This window comes from Lytechinus pictus, chromosome 10 (genome assembly GCF_037042905.1).
Source record: "Lytechinus pictus isolate F3 Inbred chromosome 10, Lp3.0, whole genome shotgun sequence".
Classification (NCBI taxonomy): Eukaryota; Metazoa; Echinodermata; class Echinoidea; order Temnopleuroida; family Toxopneustidae; genus Lytechinus; species Lytechinus pictus.
The window spans coordinates 27,829,420-27,851,422 of NC_087254.1; the positions used below are offsets into that span (position 1 = coordinate 27,829,420).

Here is a 22,003-nt window from a genome sequence, read left to right on the forward strand (position 1 = left end):
ATTTGATGTGAAGAAGACAAGTTTCTTACCTTCATTACACACCACCCCTGTCCATCCAGCAGTGCAAGAACATCTAAAGCCATTGACTTCATCAATGCAATTTCCTCCATTGAGGCAAGGATTTGGTTGGCACTCATCGATGTCTGCAGGCAAATAGAATTACATTTTAAAACTTTATTACATACTCCATTCTGACTATGTCAAATAAATCATCATAATTATAATTTCATGATAGCATTATCACATAGAGAAATCAATGTCAACATCAGCTTCGGAATAGTTCCACTGTACTTTTGTTATAATTTTTTACAATAGCGCCATGAGCATTCCTGGACAGCATGGAAAAGTCCATCCTATTTTTAATGTTACTTTAAAATTATTGTTGCTGTTCCTTTAATGCATCCTTGAAATAATGCACTTGTTGATATATAGAACTTATGGGTAATTTATTTTCACTTTTGTGAAAAAATGGCATTTTGAGGATTTTTTTTTCAAATGTACTAGACGTAAAGGTGGAAAATAGCATTGAACATGCTGCAGTTAACAGAGTAAAATTGCACAAATGAACAGAATTCTAGAGTGCTATTGGTAACGTTATTGGTGATATTCTCCCATTTTATCATTTCTAGAGATAATAATCCAACTCAATAATAATAAAATTTCACTGACATTCGCAACTTCTTCATTACCTAAAGGGTAGGTGGATATTAGCATTCGGCTTCGGTATATACATGTACTTACTGATTTGACAATTAACACCGGTATATCCAGGGAGACAGGAACATGTGTATGAATTGATGCCATCTGTACAGGCTCCGTTATTTCGGCATGGATTACTAGCACACTCGTTGTCATCTATTGTAGAGATAAATAGAAAAAAATCATTTTATTCTCATGCTAGTATGAACAATTTCCAAAGTGAATTGTCGCCTACAGTAGTGTAACAACACTTCGTTTACATACTAAACTATTCCAGTGAACCTAAAGAAAATATTACAAAAGAATTCCACTAGTCGTTCAGTAGTTATTTTATGTTATAATTATACAGTGATATCCAAAATGAGTAATGCACTGTTTTCATAAATGTATAGGCCTTGACCAGGGGTGAATTGTGCTTTATTTGCTTGATATTTCATGGTAGTACAAGGAGAACAATAAAATACCAAAATCAACTGAAAAAGTATTTATGTCATTGGAAAGTTATGAAGGATCCCAATAAAAATTTGACACAATAGAAACTATAACATTGTTTCCACATAAAATGATGACATAGACTTTTGGCCATTGAGTATCGCTACTTATACCCCTTTTCGATGCTGATGAATTTGACTGCTTCTACCGCAAATACTCAGCATGTAAGCGGTGAAAAGGCACAAAACTGGCATAGTTATATTTTGGAGCAAAACAGATTTCTACTATTTTTTTTCTCTTCCAATAAGTCGTTAATACTTAAATGTAATCCGCAATCACTTAGAGCATAGTTTCGAGTATTAAAAAGCATAATTAACTTTGAACAAGCAAAACAGGTATTGTTATTGGATTTAATTGAAGGATATCGAGTGACACCCTCCAACAGTAGACTTACTTATTTCACAAGTAGTTCCAGAGTAGCCAGGCAAACAGTTGCATGTATAGGATACATGGCCATCTACACATGAACCACCATTTAGACAGGGTTGGGGGACGCAATCATCCACGGCTGATTTAGGGGGGAAATAATTTGATTTAATTGATAATTAAACATATTTTCATGACTGATAATAAATGTATAAATGCAGGCTTATAAAAAATATTTGATAGCTGAATTGAAACTAAATTCAAAACTAGGACCATTCCAATCTTGGCTCGTTAATAGTCTTAACTGTATGAAAAACTAAATGAAAATCTTATATCCAACGTCAAAATAACAATTTTTCCACAACGTGAAAAATACTTTATAGGGCCTTAGCGATTCTTATATTTTCACAAGAATTTTGTAATAAAAGTTCTTTTTCTACTAAGATTTTTTTTATTTCATAGCTCATGCATATTTTATCTCAAATTAATGTTTTGGGGAATAGAAAAATCAATGAAACCTAAAAGAACTTTCCAAAGGGGTAAAAAATATATATTTTCTAGACATTTGGTGGTTGCTTTCTGACAATATTGGCATATATTTATGGAACAGCCTCCCTGTGAAGATGAAATGTTTTTTGTTATTGTAAGAGATTCTAATCTGTGTTAAATACCTATTTAGATAAAGAAAATTTATAAATCTAAAATAAAAATTGCCCTCTCCACAAGGCATGGCATATCATCATTTTCTAAAAGATATGATGATGTGTCGATAATTATACATGTACCTCCTGATCGAAGGGGAACCTGTTCCAACTTCCAAAGCTTTTCCCATTTGGTGGCCATATGTACCACAAGATATATATGTAAAAAACATTTTTTTCAATTTATTCAGAAAAATTATATTTGGAACACATGTGTTAAAATTTGACTAAACAGCTCGAGTGACCTTTTCGCAGAGAGATAATGTGGAACCATGGACCTACCACAACAAGGTGTGACCTGCATATTTATGTACCATAATCACTTTTCCCAGTGGCTTCCCATTCATTCTCATGTCTTACAGTAACAAATTTCACAGTATTAAAATAAAAGTACTTACATATCAGGCAAAGGGCTCCAGTCCAACCAGCAAAACAGGTGCAAGAAAATCCGTTGACATCGTCATTGCAGTTTCCTTGATTGTTGCAACTATTAGGCAGACAGTCATCAATATCTGAAAGCAATGCCACAAAAAGAAAAAAAAATTAACAAACTCATTTAAGAAGTATGGGAAGGGGAAGAAGAAGAAGAAGAAGAAGAAGAAGAAGAATTTGATTGATTTGAAAGGCTACAGCCTCTCTGTGATTAAACCGATCTCTTAATCATTGACATGTGTTTTAATAGTAAAGGTTATTGAAGCTAGCCTGTATCAAAAGTTTGTTAGTTTTCTCTGAGTGGAATTTGTGTAGTGCGCTTATGAAGCTTGGTAAGTTTCTTTTGGAACCCAGTTTATATCGTTGCCTAGATATTATACCACATTAACCTTTTCTTCCTGTTGCTTTATTCAACAAATTAAATACAGGCAGTTCCTCGACATCAATCATAAAATGTGGAGAAAAAAAAAATCATTATTTTGACAACTTACTAATTTCACAACGAAGTCCTTGAAATCCTTGAGGACAGTCGCAGATGAACCCATTTATTTGATCCAGACAAGTTCCTCCATTACTGCAAGTGTTGGGAGTACAGTCATCAATATCTGCAAAGAAATGACACACAAAACGTTTTTATTTTAACACTTATAAGCCTGTGATATTCTTTAAAAATTCTTTTCATGCCCCCACCCTTAAGAATTTAGCCGCAAATTGAGCGATCGCAGCACAAATTTGAATGGCCATGGTAGACAATGTTGTAATCTACATGATTGCATATACAAATTTTACTAAATGTATATTTGATTTTATATGAATCATATAAATAACTTATACAAGGACTAAAACTTTGGCAATGATTCTATGAATAAAGGCCTTTGAACATCTATTTGTATAGAAGCCCTGTGGGATTCTCATCATGTTTTTAAATGTATTTGTTATGTGTGTCTTTTGTATTTAAATACTTTCCGGAGCATAATTCACCTTAATTAAGTAAAAATAATGATACAGTAATGTATATGGGCTAGAAACAGAAGTTGCATTGATTGTGGACAAAATATTTTTAAATGATATGGGTCTGATACGCACTTACACAATATAAGATAATTTCATAACCATGTACCCAGGTGTCCCAAACTAGATCTCAAAAGTTTTGCAAGACTTGAAAACAATAGTAGTGAAAAATGGCAAAATATGCTACTGCTCTAGTCGTTGTTAAACAAGGTGAGAATCATGGTCAGGGAAAGTGTGAGTGTGGAGGGGGCACTCTTGTCCCAAACAAACAATCAAAGCCTTATTTTTGTGCATCGATTATTCCATTCCAATCACAATAATTCAATACTTTCAAAGGTTCTCGGAATTAGTCTGAATGATTTTCACCCTAACTTATTGCCACCTCATTTTTTCATATTTCCCTCATTGCCCCCATATTAAACTGATCATCTTCAAGCTTCAACAATACTATCTACACCAACATGATTTATTTTTATTAAACCAATCACCCATTATGCCAATCATTAGCATTTGCGCATTTTAGGCAATTATAGGTATATGATATAAATTTGATATATTGTGGAGATGCCGTGTCTAATCTCCAAACAATAAAATATCCATAGGGGTCTAGTGCAGCCCTAAAATCATGGAACCGGTCAAGGGAAATACAGTGGTTACCAGTAGATAAAAAACCTCTGATATTCTTATATTTTGCTTGACAGTTATTATTTGACAAAGAAGTTCATCAAACTTAATTTATACTCGGCATGCCATGGCATGAGAATTGCATCAGGTTGAATGTTACAGATTGTTCAGCTGCAGGTGAGAAAATACTAATTTCATTTATTTATGCTAAGAAATCTAGCTCATCTCACTGCGGTAGGTCAAACATTGTTCAGTGATGGTATCCATGATATATCTTCCTGGAAATATATTCCTAGAAAGCGGGAGGAAAAGTATGGGATAAACAAAGACTACGGAATGATTTCAAACTGCCATCATTAACTTGAAGTAGAACTGGCTCCATGTACTACATGAACTTACTTGTGCCACAGTGAACTCCTGTAAATCCATCCAGACAGTCACACCTATACATGCTCACCAGGTCTACACACATACCGCCATTCATACATGGAGCAGACTGGCACTCATTAATATCTGTAATAAATGAGAAGAACCATGACAAAACCATGGCATTCATGATATATCAATATTACAAATTTATTGAGCAAATGTAGGAGCGATCATATCTTTATAATCATAAGGCTTAGGGTTTTATTGAAACTTTTCTTATTGGTGAGCTGCTACCCCAAAACACACCACTGCAATCTCACTATTTCAAGCACTCCAGTGGTGTCAAAGAATCTTTTGTATCTCGTATTTTACTTAGCTCCACAGATTCAAACTTTGGCAGTATGAAGAGGAATTACTTTAATAGGCTAGTTTTATGATTTTTATTTTTTTAAGTCCGATTTAGTAACTGGACATTCTAGAGTGGGGAAAACGATAAAATACATGTATTTACCATTATCACAGTATAATCAGCAATATTTACAATTATTTCTGTTCTCAAAAGTTAATAATTATATGTTTTATAACAAAGACTGTCCCTTACTGATGTCACAATTCTCTCCGGTATAACCAGAAATACACGTGCATCTGTATCCGTTGACCAAGTCTGTACAAGCACCATTAACGCATGGATCAGGCAAACAGTCGTTGATATCTTATGTGGAATAAAAAAGAAATCATTATAAAAGTAAGAGTCACGACTTCAATAAATGTTCTTATAACTCAATTTTAGATTGCCTTAGAAAGGAATCTATCTGCCCTTACTTGATGACCTAGATGACCCTATTCAAAGATATGTGATTGGATGTACACAGCAAAACTGTACCAAGCCTATTCATATTATGAGTAACATGAAATGGAGGGGTGGTTTCTATGCTAAGCTTTATGGAAACTATAATTTATTAATTTTAATTGAGATTAAGCTATGAAAAAGAAGGTGATTTTCCGTTTTAATACAGAATTTTGGACGTACTGAACACAAAACCAAATATTCACATATATAGGGTCAGTGATCATTGGCCTATCATGGTTTTGTATTTATCCTGATACATCTATAATATCTACCTATTGCTTGCATAAAAAAATGTACTTACTTATGACGCAATTCACACCAGTATATCCTGGGTCGCATGTGCACTGGTAACTATCGATTAAGTCTGCACATTGTCCGTTAACACAAGGATCTGGGGAGCACTCGTTGATATCTTTAAAGACATACATATATGTTATAAGATTCAGAATAATGATGATGAAACATCTATTCATTGGTTTCTTAGTTCTTCTTCCAGGACCAGTGAAATTCTGAATTCAATATGCCATCATAATACGTAATTCTTCGTGTAATTTATAAGGCTCTTTAAGAATACTAATTATTTTCCAAATGAAGACTGTGATACTTTGTATAGACAAATAATAAGATGACGTTTTGTTTATTCATTTTGAAATATATTGCGGACTGCTGACGAGAGCAGCCATTATCTTTGTACTAGTCTGTTGGCATTTCATATACATAGCTGACTCATCATTGTCATCATTCTTAAGAAAGATTCAGATCCCATAAGCACTCCAGAAAACCGACACATTGGAGGTAACCAAATTGACTTCAAATTTGAACGTTTACCATCATCAAATCCAAGTTTTCGCCAACTGTAGCTCAAGCGCAGAACCAATATCTACATTTAAAGGCTTTCTGTGAACTCTCAGCCATTTTCATTGTAATTAACATATTTCAAAATCTGAGGTATTCAGTTTATTTTCATAAAATTATCATTTCATAAAAAATGGAATATATCTATAATGCCAAATGAGGCTTTTAATAATTACTCGAAATAAGCAAACAACTATGATGCTTTTTTATTTCAAAATTGACAACTATTCCATTTTCAGAGCATTTAAAAGAGAATATATACATATATGTAAATACTGATATAGGAATAAACATATACTTGTATACATAAATAAGATTTTCTGAAAATAATTATTCACATTTGTATCAGTAAGCTATGAAAAAGAAGGTGATTTTCCGTTTTAATACAGAATTTTGGATGTACTGAACACAAAACCAAATATTCACATATATAGAGTCAGTGATCATTGGCCTATCTTGGTTTTGTATTTATCCTGATACATCTATAATATCTACCTATTGCTTGCATAAAAAATGTACTTACTTATGTCGCAATTCACACCCGTATATCCTGGGTCGCATGTACACCGGTAACCGTTAATCAAGTCTTCACATTGTCCGTTAACACAAGGATCTGGGATGCACTCGTTGATATCTTTAAAGACATATTTATATGTTATAAGATTCAGAATAATGATGATGAAACATCTATTCATTGGTTTCTTAGTTCTTCTTCCAGGACCAGTGAAATTCTGAATTCAATATGCCATCATAATACGTAATTCTTCGTGTAATTTGGAATTAGGCACAAGCATTTGAGACATGTTGGTATGTATGACTAACCAGAGGCTATGAAAATACTGATTAGCAAATATTGAGCACAATTATAGCAGAATTATAGCAGTATGATAATATATTAAGTATTATTGCCATCATATTGAGCATTTTAGTAGTATTAATGATAATAATAGCAATAATAATACTAATAGCTTTGGATCTACTTACTTATATTACATGTATTTCCAGTATATCCAGGAACACAGTTACAGACAAACCCATTAACAAGATCCACACACGCTGCTCCATTCTGACATGGGTTCGGCACACAGTCGTTGATATCTACAGAATTATTTCCAAAGCAAAATTATCATGATGAATCACTGTGTACATTTCTACAGTGTAATTACATGTATGGGGATATTTCCACTTTATGTTTTTTTTTTTCCGGTTCATTATGGTCCATTTGAAAGTACAGTATAAAAATGGTACGTAATACGACCTGATATTATTCGATACTACGAATCATTATGGTCCATTACTGTTACTACTACTACTACTACTTCTTCTACTATTTCTACTCTACTACTATTACTACTATTTCTACTCTACTACTACTACTACTACTACTCCTACTACTACTTCTTTTTCTACTATTTCTACTCTTCTACTACTACTACTACTACTACTACTACTACTACTACTACTACTACTACTACTACTTCTACTACTACTACAACTACTACTTCTACCACCAGCACTACTACTACCACTACTACTACTACCACCACCACCACCACCACTATCACTGCTTCGAGAAATATTATTATTACTAATACCACCGCTAATTCCACCATCACCATCACTACCATAACCACAGCTACATATATCATTGTCTACAAATGAGCTATAAACGCAAGCAAACTCAATACATCTGAAACAGAATTTATTTTTTCATCAATATAAATTTTTGTAATTCTGTAATTATAATAGTATCACTACGTTGTGTATGTATATTCATGTTACATTTTATAAATTATAATCTGTAACCTACTTGTTCCGCAGTTTGTTCCTGTAAATCCGATATTACATTGGCAAGAGTAACCATTGACCATGTCCGTACATAAGCCTCCATTTTGGCAAGGATTTGGGTTGCAGTCGTTAATATCTTTAGATGGAAGCGTCAATTGAAAAGCAAAATCATTAATGATGTTGTCTATCTGTTCAACAACAGTTGGGACTAGGGGCCTTCAGCAACTGGAAGAATGTGCATTTATTTGGGTTTAATTACTTTTTATTGTCACATAGTTGTGGGACAGATTCAATAATATGACAACTATCATTTTAACATTTAAATCATTAAATGTTTAACGCCCGTATTTGTTTTCATTAAAACATTCTTAGTGAAAACTCAATCAAATAAAATATATAATCAAATCACATAAACCTAAATTGATCTCACTAAAAAAGCAAGTTGAAAAGCTCTTTTCAGGGGTCTGAAAAAAATATCAACCTCCGAAACTCGTAACAATTTGAAAAAAAGATGCATACTTATACTGCAGGTGGGCCCAGTGTACCCAGCGGCGCACTGACATTCATAGGAATTGATAAGGTCTGTGCAAATGGCGCCGTTTTGGCATGGACTAGAACCGCACTCGTCGATTTCTGTAAAATCAATATAAAAAGAACTAGATTTAAAAAAATACAAAGACACAAATCAACCTGAAAAACTGTCTAACAGTACAGTTTAATAACAATTAACAATTTAATAGACACTGATTTTGAATGAACTTTTAAAAGATCGCTTTTCTTTTTCCTTTCCTTTCATTGAAAATGGTTTTTGCCTACATTTAAACAACAATGAAGTCCAGTATGATTTGTGTAATGTTTGAAGAGACGACCAACTTACCAGTCTGGCAATTGACATCAGTGTAACCAGGAACACATACGCATTGGTAGCTTGTAACCTGGTTGAGACAAGTAACTGTATTGCTGGCCACACAAGGATTGCTAAGACACGGATCAATAACTGATGTAGAAAGTAGTGAAAAAAATAAACACAAACAACATTAATAATAAAGCTAGTTATACAAAAGTAACCACTATAATGTCAACGACTCAGCGGGGATAGTTCATCCAGTGTCACTGCTTCTACACTGTTACATAATTTCTACTTTAAAAAACCCAAAAAAAATCTGCAGCAGAGTCTAGAGAACCCTTGCAATCTTACTGCACATTTGTGTAAAATTACAGGAAATTGGCATTTGGTATACTACTATTTCCATACTACTACTACTACTACTACTACTACTATTAACATTACTACTACTACTATTACTGCTGCTACTTCTACTACTTATCATAATGATAATGATAATAAGAATAATAATAATGCTACTACAAGACCTAATACCACCACTACTTCTGCTAATACTACTTTCATAAAAAATAATGGGTACCTGCCTAAACAAAGTGATATCAGCGCAAAGTGAAAGCTGATTTTTTTTTTTTACATTACGATCGAAAAAAATGCAGCACGTTTTTTAAATAAACAACAAGATATATGTCCGAATAAACAATGCTAGCACAAAGTGTGAACTGAAATTGTTTATATACTGACCCCAAAGGTAACATTTTAAATACTATTTAACATCCTGGAGACTCATGAAGAGGATACAGATAAGATGAGCTCATAGGGCGTGCTAAACATTTTTATATTTAGCACTTTACTGTTAACATGAACAGGATGTGAATTTCACAAATGACAAATAAAATAATGTGAGGGAATGAGGAAAATAATTGACTTCAAACAAAAGATTTCAGCCCCATTTTATCTTCTTGAGCAGATCATTACCTCACTCAACAGACAATGTGAGCGTGAATCGTGAGCGAAGCTTCATTAAAGTGATAATGAACAGAAAGTTTTACTATGTTCCAATCATTCTCCTCCTCTTATTCAGTCATTTTTTTTCTTCCTCCCCCTTTATTCGTCCTGTTGTTTTTTTCTCATATCCTTCTTTCTGTTTTTTTGTGTGTTTCTTTTCTTTTCAGGCGACCGCTTCTGCCGCTGGATTCGCTTATTGGTTCCTACTTTTCCAGTGTTCTGTTACTTGAGCGTACATGTACTTACCTGTCTGACATCGTTCACCAGAGTAGCCGGATGGGCAATCACATCTGAATGCATTGTCTAGATTATTGCAAGTACCGCCGTTTATACAGGGATCGGATTGACACTCGTCGATATCTGGTAAAAAGGAAGAAAATCTTATTTGTAAATGTTTTGAGATAATGATACATTACACATGTACATGTGCACGTAACTCGAGAAACTGAATTTCATGTTATCTTTTTATCCTATCAATGCCTCAATCTTCCGTGGGGACAGACAATACACTTGTTGACTTTTTGAATTTATTAATGAATAACAATTAAAAACTCACAATAATGATAAGTAATAATCATAATTCCACATTATTCATCAAATCATAAATGTGACATTTACATAATGATAAATAAAACGACTTCAAATCAAACAACGATAACTCATATAAATAAGCAAGCATAATTTGAATGCAGAAGCCAGCAATCTTAAGCAAAAAGCTTATGGCAATAACAGCCACTATCGTCATGGCGAGATTCACGATTACGTATCTCCCTAACTTCCTATGGCGACACATAACTTATTACAAGTCGATTTTTGACAAGACAACACAGGCCTATATACTGTATCTCGTCTTGCCAACATAAAAAAGATAATAGGTCGAAATAGGAAGAAAATATAGCCCCATGACAACATTAGGCCTATTAGTTTTTATAAGTCGACATTGGCAAGATAACATCTCATCATGTCAACATAAAAAGGGAAATTAAATCGACATGGTAAGATAAAACTTCTCACCAGTCTCGTTAAAATAGATGGCAGTTTAAGGCGTCCGTAGGTTTCTTAAAAACTTTTGCTTCTTTAATTGCTAATGATTTTATCTCTTTTTGGCGGTCTAAACTGTGGACTCATATCAAAACCGTATTTATGAATATATACGTATATATTGTATATATATATATATATATATATATATATATATATATATATATATATATATATATATATATATATATATATATATTAAAGAGGCAAAGAGGTAATGCATTGTTATAGTTCCAACAAAGTTTGTTTCCAAGTCCAGATTTTCGATGTAATCCCACGTCTTCTTCAGGGATACAACAAAGCTCACAGTGACAAGACATTGAAATAATAGATGCATTCATGATTATGGTAGTCATGGAAACAAGCAGGTTAAAAATGCATCACCATAATAATGAAAGCATACTTGATGCGCAGGCTGTAAATATTGTTGCGTAAGTGAGGACATCATTGTTATTTCATAATCACTTGCTAATGACGCAACCACAATCATGAAAGTGCATGAAAAGAATAAAATAATGGATAAAGGCCTATATATCATGAAAATAATTTACAATAAAAGGAGGTGACAATGACCTCCAAAATCACTCTACCTTGAAATCAAGTGTTAATATGTATGGAGGAGAGTAGAGCAATAATAATAAACTCATGAGATATTCCTGAAATTATTTATAAAAATTGTATATAGTCCAGCCAAGACAGATCCTTGAAAACTTCGGCTATGAATAATGGCTCGAAGTTCAGCGAAGTTCAACGTGGATTTACGTCGAAAATTTAGACTTGAAAATAAACTTTGTTGGAACTATAACAATGCATTACCTCTTTGCCTCTTTTATCTCATCTGTGTCCAACAAGCGGAATGTAATATCGTTTTATATATGTATACATGCATGAATGAATGAATATATGTGTGTGTGCGGGTGTGTATATACATACATACATATATATATATAACATTCTCTGAGTTTACTTACCATTACATCGATAAGAAAATTCCAAATCCTCACAGGTAGATCCAGGTGGGCAGATATCGCTGTTGAATAGACATTCGTCAAGATCTACGGATTATAATTAAATATATATATTGACAAATTACATAAAAGTGGGTAAAGGGGTAGATTACAACCAAATTTTCATTAAAAAGTATCCTTGTCTTTCGTAATTGTCCTTGGAAATATTTTTTCTGCAAATGTATAAGTACTATATTTCAAGTATTATATTCTTAGAGAGTCAAAAGGTGCCTAAGCTTTCGATCCTAGCAGAATCTTCGTCGGAGGCAAAATGACACAAACATATAAAGTGGAACAAACATAATATAGACCATAGACACGCAACAGCAACACTAGAAACAACGAGACAAAAAGGGCATTAGAGAGTTGTGATGACCAATCAGGTTAGAGAAGGGGATGAAAGCAAAGGAGTAGGCAGACACAAAGGGAAGTAAGTGTAAGTAAGGCCAGTAAAAGACCTTAAGCTGTTAGGGATTAAGATAATTAGGCAGGCAACATCAAACAGGATCTGGAACAAAACAGTGATAGGGGGTGTGGGGAAGAGATGAATAACAAGAGAATTAGTGAGAGGTGGGTCAAACAGGTTACAAATAAAGGCATAATAAACTGGTGCATAAGAGTGGGGGAAAAAGGGGGAAAGAAAGGGGAAACAACTGATAATGTGCAAAAGACATATAAGTATAAATGAAAAAACATACACATATATATAAATATATAGTGTAACTAGTATTGTAAATCCGCTAGGGGTGAGGGGAAAAAAAACATAATGCTATAAAGTAGAAACAAGACATGTATATATGAAAAGGGAGAAGCATATTGCCTAAAAGGGTAGAGTAAATATAGAAGCCGAGGTAATTGTATGAGAGGGGGGAATGTATATGAAGAAACTACAGCATACATGTAACTAAACAAAATAAATATATAGTATGTCCAAAAGAGGTGAATGGAGAAAAAAAATGTTTAAAAAAATATATATATATAACATCGCCTGAATGTGGAAAGCGAAAATTGGAGCTGAGCCTTTAAGAGATATGGGAGGGATGTAGAGGAAGAAACTATAATATAACTAATCTAAAAGAGCTGAGGGGAAAAAAATTATATATAGAAAGGACTAATCAGTCGTTCCCCTCTTGGATGTTCAGGCCATGAGGTTGGGTGGTGCGAAGTCGTCTCATCCAGAACTTCTCTCTGCTAGTACGGACTGAGTCAGGACGGGTACCTAAAGATTCGATGCCCTGTAGCATCATGTCAGTGATGGAGTGGTTGGGAGGTTAAAATGGCGGCCAACTGGAGTGTCCAGCTTTGCTGTATTGACGGTGGATCTGTGCCCGTAGAATCGTTTCTTGAGTGTGGTCTTGGTTTCCCCTATGTATTGTACCCCACAAACTCTACAAGTGATGAGATGTACAACATTAGTGGTAGTGCATGTGATGTTGCCCTTGGTTTGGTGAGAAAGGCTGGTAGAGTTGCTGGTGAAAGTGTCGCCTTCGTGAATGTGTATTTCACATATGATGCACCTGTTGCTGGTACATATGAAGGTGCCATGCTGTATGGGAGAAGAATGGTTAGTGAGGGAGGGCACTTCAGCACGAACAATGAGGTCCCTGAGATTGGGTGGGCGTCGGTATGCTAGGAGAGGAGTATCGGGAACGGCCTGTTGCAGACGATCAGAAGTGTGTAAAATGTGGTGGTTATCACAAAGGATTTTACGGAGAGGGGGTAGATTGGGATGGAAGGCGGTCACAAGCGGTATTCTGTCAGTTGTCACTTTGTAGTTTGAAAACTTCAGATCTGGGGAGAGAACGAACTTTGTTAATTGCCAGTTGGACTGCCCTGGCACCGTGGCCCCTGGCACACAGATGTCTCTTCAAATTCCTGGCATGGAGGGAAAAATCAGGGTCCTCGGAGCAGATGCGGCGAAGTCTGAGGGCTTGATTGAAAGCGATGCCGGTTTTGCAGTGACGGGGGTGGCAGCTGGATGAGTGCAGGTACTGGTGGGTATCTGTGGGTTTAGTGTACAGGGTAGTGGTGATACCATTATGCTTTTTCTGGACTTGTGACATCAAGGAAGTGGGTTTCCTGTTGGGAGAAATCAGAAGTGAATTTGATGGTCCTGTGGAAGGAATTGATGTGGTCAATGAATGTATGGAGGCTATCTTCCTCCCTGGTCCAGATGAAGAAAATGTCGTCTATTAAACGTCACCAAATCCATGGGCGACAGGGGGCTGAATCAACATCTGCTGTTCCAGCTTGGTCATGAAGAGACAGGCGAATGAAGGAGCCATCCGGGTGCCCATTGCTGTACCGAATATATGTAGGTAGTGCTTGCACATGAATGTGAAGTTGTTTTTTGTTAGTACATGAGACATTAGAGATTTGATATCGGATATGGGGGGACTGGAATGGCCACTGACGGCCAAGGCTTCACATGATGCTTGGATACCTTCATCGTGGGGAATGTTGGTGTACAGTGAAGAAACATAAAAAGTGCCGATGATCGCAGTCTCGGGTATCTGGTCCTTGATGTGGTTTAGTTTCCTGAGAAAGTCTGGAGTGCCGTGGATGTAAGAGGGTGCACGTGAGACATGGGGTTTAATGTGGTAATCAACAAAGAGGGAAATGTTCTCTGTTGGGGAACCATTTCCTGAGAGGATGGGTCGACCGAGGTTGCCCGGTTTGTGGATCTTGGGGAGGAGATAGAAGCGGGCAGGTTTTGCATTAGTAGGGGAGAGAAATTTGTGGGCCTTCTCAGAGAGATGCTTGTGTTCTTTCATGTCATTCAGTGTCGATTGGATCTGTAGGGAGAAATTACAAGTAGGGTCAGAATCGAGGAGTGCATAGTGAGATCGATTATTGAGATGTTTCATGGCTTCATCGATGTATTGCTGGTGGTCCATAACGACGACGGCTGATACATGTCATGTTACATGTTAATATACAAAGTGGCATTTGTGTTTATTATATTTTAGAATGAAATAGATTTTGTCTGCAAAATGCATGGAGATGAATATTCCACAGTCAGATAACTTACTGACTAATCAACAAAACTTGAAACAGACAAAATGTTGGCATAGGGCAGCAGTCGTTGGGGCAATAGCTCCTACATTTTCCAAATAATTAAATCTAAAAGACGGAGAACTGTGCAAATATATGAATACAATATTCATGTATATATGCATGTTTGGAACAGGTTGATGTTTCCTTGGGGGTATTGGTATTTTAGCAGTTATTATGTAGCAATTGATTTTATTCTAATTTATTTTGATTAGGTTTCACGGATGAAAGTTATTTTCAGATTGTTCATTCTATTCAAGCTACAGATCCCTATCCCTTCAAATACTTATACTGCTACTACTAATAATAATAATGGTGGTGATAATGATATAAAATAACAATCATCAATGATAGTGATAATAATAATAATAACAATAACAATAATAATTTTAATAATAATAATAATTAGATAAGGAATTTATTAATTTACTTTCAGCATTTTTTTTCAATAAAATTCAAGTTAAATATAATGAACTCATTCGAACAAGGTTACATCTTTTACTGTTGAAATTACTATATGCTAAAAACTTGCGTTTGATTGTGATTTTGTAAGTTGGGTCATTCGATCTGGAGCGTTTGATTGATCATCGGGAGGGGGTTTGTTGTATCAGAAAAAGGACATAAAAAACATGGTTGTATATGAGCAAACAAGATGGATTCTTCATTACACACAGTCAAAATCTAAATCTCTGCCACTGCAAAGATATGAACTATATTGCATACACTTTCATTTATTCCGGTATTGTGAAAACCACCATTGTAGTTGGAGCACATACTATCCAGGGATGCGGGACTATAATTATGATGGATTTTAAAAGGATGCTACGGTCTGAAGATATTCATATCTAAATAAAAAAGGAACAAAATTCACAGAGCAAAATGCTGAAAAATTTCATCAAACTCTGATAACAAATAACGAAGTTATTGAATTTTAAAGATAATACGATACCATCAACCCACCGAATGAATATACATGGAGACGTTGCCTAGAACTGTTTCACCGGAATAATGCAAATATTTAAAATTCAATAACTTCGCTATTTGTTATCCGATTTTGATGAAATTTCAGCAATTTGCTCTGTGAATTTTACTATATTGTTTATATCTTCAGGCCGGTGCATCTCTTTAAGCGCGTTTATCTATTGTAGTCACAAGCGTGTATTCGTATTATGAAGTAACGATTTTGTATAAAATGAGCACCCAAAGTGGATTAGGATTATGAAATGCAGGGAGGCGTGAAACTTACATGACATAGACCATAAAGACTCTAAGCAAATGTGAAAAATATATATTTTCCTTTTCTTCTTTCATGGACGCTTCTCTTTCACACCCCCCCCCCCTTCCTCCCATTCCCTACCTCGTGCCCCCTTGAAGTTAATACACTGGGAACGACAATGATATTTATTTCTTTAGAATTGCTTTTAACCCTGATTCTAATGCTAGAAACAGATGTCTGTGAAGCTTCACCTCAAAGTCATGCATACAGAGTGACAGTGATCTCATTAATTTGTGGCCAACTTAAAGATCAAGCTCACAGATCCCTCTGAATACATGTAAGGCATCTTCTTTTCAAGTATTGAGAATGTATATGATTGTTTTGATTTGATTTTTGAACAACTATGAATATAACAATGTGATTATATACATGCTGGTTTTTTTTTAAGACTTTATCCACATTTTCTCTAAAAATCATATAGTCAAATGCAATATGCATGTAATACATAACAAATCACCTCTATACTTACCAACCAAGAACGAAATATTATATCCTTTATAAGGTGCGCCTGGGTCTGTTTTGTCGGAGATGAACCACACCCATACAACGTCAGATGGAATCGTCTCATCAGGTTCATCAAAATATTCGCCGCTAAATATTCTCAAGTAATCTTGTTCCTTTTCAATAGATGAAAGGATCAAAAGGTAAAATTAGAAAGTTTTCAATCGGCATTAAAATACCATGGCATGGGGGAGGGAGCAGTCAGAGTGGACAGCATCCGCCAGAATAGTCCTGAAAAACGCCCCTAACGAGGAATCATGATCAGGCCGCTATGACACGGCAAAAGTAGATTTTGTGGAGTTGATCTCTCAGATTTGCACGCTCTTAACAGGGAGTCTTGTGGAGATGTCCAATATTTACAAATTTGATATACTGTATAGGCTGCGTTTATGCGACCTCAAGCCAGAATCATGATTTGAATCATGATTCAAAACACAAACATGAAACACAATACCACAGAATCAGCGTTTAGACGACCTTCATTTTAAAGCTCTTTTTCCTCGGATTCGGACCGATCCAGTGCGCATCACAGTGCGCAGTTTGACAGAGGAAGTTATGTCAACTTTTTACGCACGTGTTTTGGCTCTCGAAAAATCAATCCTGTACCTTCCGAATTCAGTCTATTATACCACAATTTGTTTACTTATTATTCTTCTTGTCGGTTTATCGAAAGTTGTGTTCGGATGTAAATTTTAGCGTAGATCAAATTTCATATTGACACTTGTTAACTCAACAACAATTGATATCATTGTCTGTTCAGTTAGTTCATTTACTAGTTCACTTGAAGTTGAAGACATGACCAAAAAAAGATGAAAAGAAGTGGACGATGCGATGCCCAACACAGAATGCATGCATATCATAGTTATGTATAAATACACTGAGCATAGCGCGTCTTGAGCTTGGCAAGAGTCAAACCTAAAGTAGCCCGACACAATGACGTCATAGAATCATGATTGTAATCACGATATCGTTTATTCGAACATTTTCGTACGTGATTCTGCAGAAACGTCTTTCCAAACGCCCCTTTTTTCGTGTTTCATGTTTGTGATTCTAATCATGATTATATTCATTTTCGACTAAACGCAATCGTGATTCTGCAGAATCATGATTTGAATCATGATTCAGATCATGATTCTAGGGTAAAAAAGTGGCGGATAAACGCACCCTTAGATCATCGTGATTTAGGGGGCTTTGTTCTCATATTTTGCGTTTTTGACACTATTCGCGTCCCGCGCCTAATCACGAAAAACAGGTAACACTAACACTATTAATACACTTCGTAATTCCGAAGGTTCGTAATTCCGAAACACATAAATTGCCTGTACCTCAATGTTCGTTAATCCGAAAACGAAAAAGGGTGATCGTTAGTCCGAACATTTGTGGCGTTATTTCGAAGGTTCATTATTCCGAAAGTTCGTTAATTCGAAAACAAAATAGGATTGCGTAGGTTCGTTAGTCCGAAAACGAAATAAGGTTCGTTATTCCGAAGGTTTGTCAGTCCGAAAACGTAACAAGGTTCGTTATTCCGAAGGTTCATTAGTCCGAAAACGAAATAAGGTTCGTTATTCCAAAGGCTCGTTAATCCGAAAGTTAAATAAGGTTCGTTGTTCCGAAGGTTCTTTAATCCGAAAAATGAAATAATCTGTGGCGAAGCCGGGAAAACCGGATTGACAAGCGTGGTGGGGGGGGGGGGGTAGTAACGCCGTTTTATTGTCAATTGTTATGAGGGTGGGAAGGCAGCTAGGGCGCGGTGGAACGTATTTTCCACGGGGGAGCCAAAAAGGGGCAATTATATGTCAATATGGGCCCTATATGGGTGATATTTTCACCATGAGATTATCATCTGTGTGATGTCGTTATTATATTTGCTTTGTAGTAATTAAGTTGAGCAAAGCCTTTTTGAAGTGATATCTGATTACAGTGGCGGACCGTGACCCGAGGGAGACAAAGCATTGAAGGGGCACAGCATTGTTCACAAACAATACAGTGCCCCTCCAATCATTGTCTTCTCCGGGTCACGGTCCGCCACTGTCTGACTATTATTATTATATATCTATATAGGCTTTTCTGCTGTTTGGAAAAAAATGAAATCTGAAGTTCTAAAACTCGCTTTTTGGTCAATTAATTAATTAAACATACATGTATCATCCTCCGTTGAAACTATACTACTGCATATTATCCTGTTATGAAATTACAACACCGTTTTAGTTTATAATACATTATTTTCATTTTCAGAAATACGAACCTTTTTTCATTTTCGGAATAACGAGCCTATGGATTAACGAACCTTATTTCGTTTTCGGACTAACGAACCTTCGGATTAATTAACCTATTTTTGTTTTCGGACTAAGGAACCTTCGGCATTACGAATTGCGTTTTCGGACTTACGAACCTTCGGAATTACGAATGTAACTAAAAAAACATCACCTTTTCCCCGCTTTTTTTTCTCGCTGATGCTGTCCACTGTCCAAGGGTAGTGACGACCCCTCCCCCGGGGTCGGGATTGAAGTTAAGATTTATCCATCCGATACTTTTAATACAAACATTGAATGAACACAGATCACAGTGTACATGGTTTCAGACACAAAAGCATTGACATTACAATAACTTTATAACATCAGCGGGGAGGGGCGCGGGCTCGCGAAGGGCACGGATACACAACACTGAACATCTTACAATAGTTATAAAAATTAAAAATTATAAAAAAAAAACCTAAATATGTCAAAATAATCAAAATATTATATAAATTATAAAAAAAATGTCTTCTTCCCATTCAAATCATAAATGTAACATTCATCTAAAAAATATGTTTAAATTGACTTTTGTATCTTTTTAAATTCGGGCATAGTCTTGTTCAGCCTCGAAAAAAATAATTGTTGTTTTAGTAAAATAATAATACAATTCAAAACATCATTTCGCTTTTCTTTGTATCCAAAAATCATTGTTTTTATGGTATGACGCACAGGTATTCCTATTTCATGCCCCTACCTACTGTATGATATATATATATATATGTCCACTGTGACATTATCTGAAACAAATCTAATTGAGAATATTTTTTCTATCATTTTGAAAATCATTTCTCTTTCATACTTGAATTTCCTCTTTTCTCCCTTTCCCTCTCTTTTCCCTCTTCTGCATCATTTTTTCATAGGGGGCTGTCACCCCTTTCCCATGAGGCGCCCGCCCCTCGACAGCAAAATTAAATTACTGCACATAATTCACAAGATCTGCCGCATTCATGCTTTCTTATCAATTACTTAGCAAACATTTACCTATATCCTTCCCCATACCCGTCAAGGCAGGCTCAACTTTCGCTAAATTTACTTACAGAAAAAGAAAGTGTCTGACCAGCACCTATGATGACGTCATCTTTAATTGTTTCGACGTCGATAACGTTGAAAATCAATCGGATTTGTTGAGCTCCGGGGAAGACGACAAAGTATGAACAGTAAGAATTATTCGGATACTGGTTCGGAAAGTTCGGTGATAGCAGCGTTCCACTTGTCTGGTTAATGGTATATTCCCCAGGAAATTGACCATCACATGTCCCTATTGACAAAAACACACAAAAGACATGAAGATTGATACATTCATGTGTCAACAAATCCTTTTGTGTGTGTTGCGTGTACGATGAACGAATTTAGCAAAAAAGGATACATTCTAAGAGAATAAGATTTGCGCGTACACTGTTAATATGTATATTTTTGGGATAAGCCTATACAGCAACATCTAAATTTGATTCAATTAAGTTCAACTCATGTTATGCATGGCCCGCTGGGAGAAGAATTCATAAGATTTCAAGTGGTTATAGAAAAGAGTTGAGTATTGTTAACATCGCTGTAAGATCATTCGATATCAGAATCATGGCATTTTACTACGCGGGCGAATAAAATATTAATCTAATGTCTATAGATGATACACATTTTCTACGGCATAATTTTAAAACTATAATCACTCTCTTTTAAATAATCTTCTTCCCTCTTCTTCTTTTAATTTCCTATCTGAGATATTCGTCTTTGTTTTAACATTTTTCAACAATCAATAATCTAATTATCCCTGCCCCCCCCCCCCCCCCCCTGCATGCGGCAACACCTCTGCATGTGTTCACATTATTCACAGTACTTTGAAACTTCTCATTAATCAACCTGTTTTGTTTCTTTTAACTAGTTTATTGTTCGATTTACCTTGTTGGAATTGAGAACAAGTTGATCCATGAAACCCTTGTGGGCATATGCACAGCGGGTTGTCCTCAAATGGTCTCTCCAGGCATGTTCCACCAAAAGAACAAAAGTCAGACGTACAACCTAGTCAAAGAGATTGTAAAAATAATGATAATTATTAATAATAGCAACGTAACATCAATGTTAAAGAGGAATAAGGGAATGTATATTACAATAAAGAAAAGGGGATTATAGCCAAAAACATTGGATTAAAAATACTATCCGGAAAGAACTGACGGGTATAGGAATATTGGAAATGTAATGAAAAGTAAGGAAAGATGAAAATAGAAATGCATTCGTTTATGCTCGTAATAATTGTGTATGCCAGCCAATTGAGGTAAAATTTGACATAGTATCATAAGAAATACAGTTTTGTTATGGATAATTTTAAAAGAATGTACTGAAACTACATTCTTAAGTAAATCGGGCAAATTGTTCAAGACCCGTGGGGCCGAGAACATAACAAATTTCTTGAAGCATTCAATATTAGGTTTAGGTGGAACATTATTTTAGTATATTATAATTACGTGTTTTAACAACATGTCTTCACAAACCATTTCAATATTATTACATGAACGAGGTGGAGTCATTCCATGAATACATTTAAACATCAAGTTTTCTATAAAAAAACAGTCCCTTCTTTGTTCAGTAGATGTCCATTTAATATCCTTAACAATCTGTTCCCAAATAAAATTTCTAAAATCGAAATTTCCAGTAACGTACAGAACACAAAATGTTCCTCTTGTATAATTTAATTAATAAGAATTTGTAGGAAATTTACCACCACCCCCCTCAGAAGTTTCTTTCAAATAAAGGGAATCTATCGATATCGAGTATAAAGCAACGTGTTAAAAAAATAAAA

At 35.2% G+C, this 22,003-nt stretch overlaps 1 protein-coding gene across 1 annotated transcript in view; it reads right to left on the minus strand.

Moving 5' to 3' along the window:
- The window catches only part of LOC129270428 (neurogenic locus notch homolog protein 1-like), a 60,182-nt gene that overhangs the window by 32,909 nt on the left and 5,270 nt on the right, over nt 1-22,003 (minus strand). Inside the window, exons 2-19 of the mRNA XM_064105713.1 lie at nt 21,106-21,225; nt 20,250-20,470; nt 16,887-17,034; nt 12,052-12,135; nt 10,286-10,399; nt 9,065-9,184; nt 8,707-8,820; nt 8,210-8,323; nt 7,384-7,497; nt 6,923-7,033; nt 5,846-5,956; nt 5,296-5,406; nt 4,725-4,838; nt 3,182-3,295; nt 2,657-2,770; nt 1,586-1,699; nt 742-855; nt 30-143 (exon numbers count right to left, since the gene is read on the minus strand). Coding sequence (XP_063961783.1) covers nt 30-143; nt 742-855; nt 1,586-1,699; nt 2,657-2,770; nt 3,182-3,295; nt 4,725-4,838; nt 5,296-5,406; nt 5,846-5,956; nt 6,923-7,033; nt 7,384-7,497; nt 8,210-8,323; nt 8,707-8,820; nt 9,065-9,184; nt 10,286-10,399; nt 12,052-12,135; nt 16,887-17,034; nt 20,250-20,470; nt 21,106-21,225 — 2,166 coding nt within the window. The remainder of the gene's footprint in view (nt 1-29; nt 144-741; nt 856-1,585; nt 1,700-2,656; nt 2,771-3,181; nt 3,296-4,724; nt 4,839-5,295; nt 5,407-5,845; nt 5,957-6,922; nt 7,034-7,383; nt 7,498-8,209; nt 8,324-8,706; nt 8,821-9,064; nt 9,185-10,285; nt 10,400-12,051; nt 12,136-16,886; nt 17,035-20,249; nt 20,471-21,105; nt 21,226-22,003) is intronic.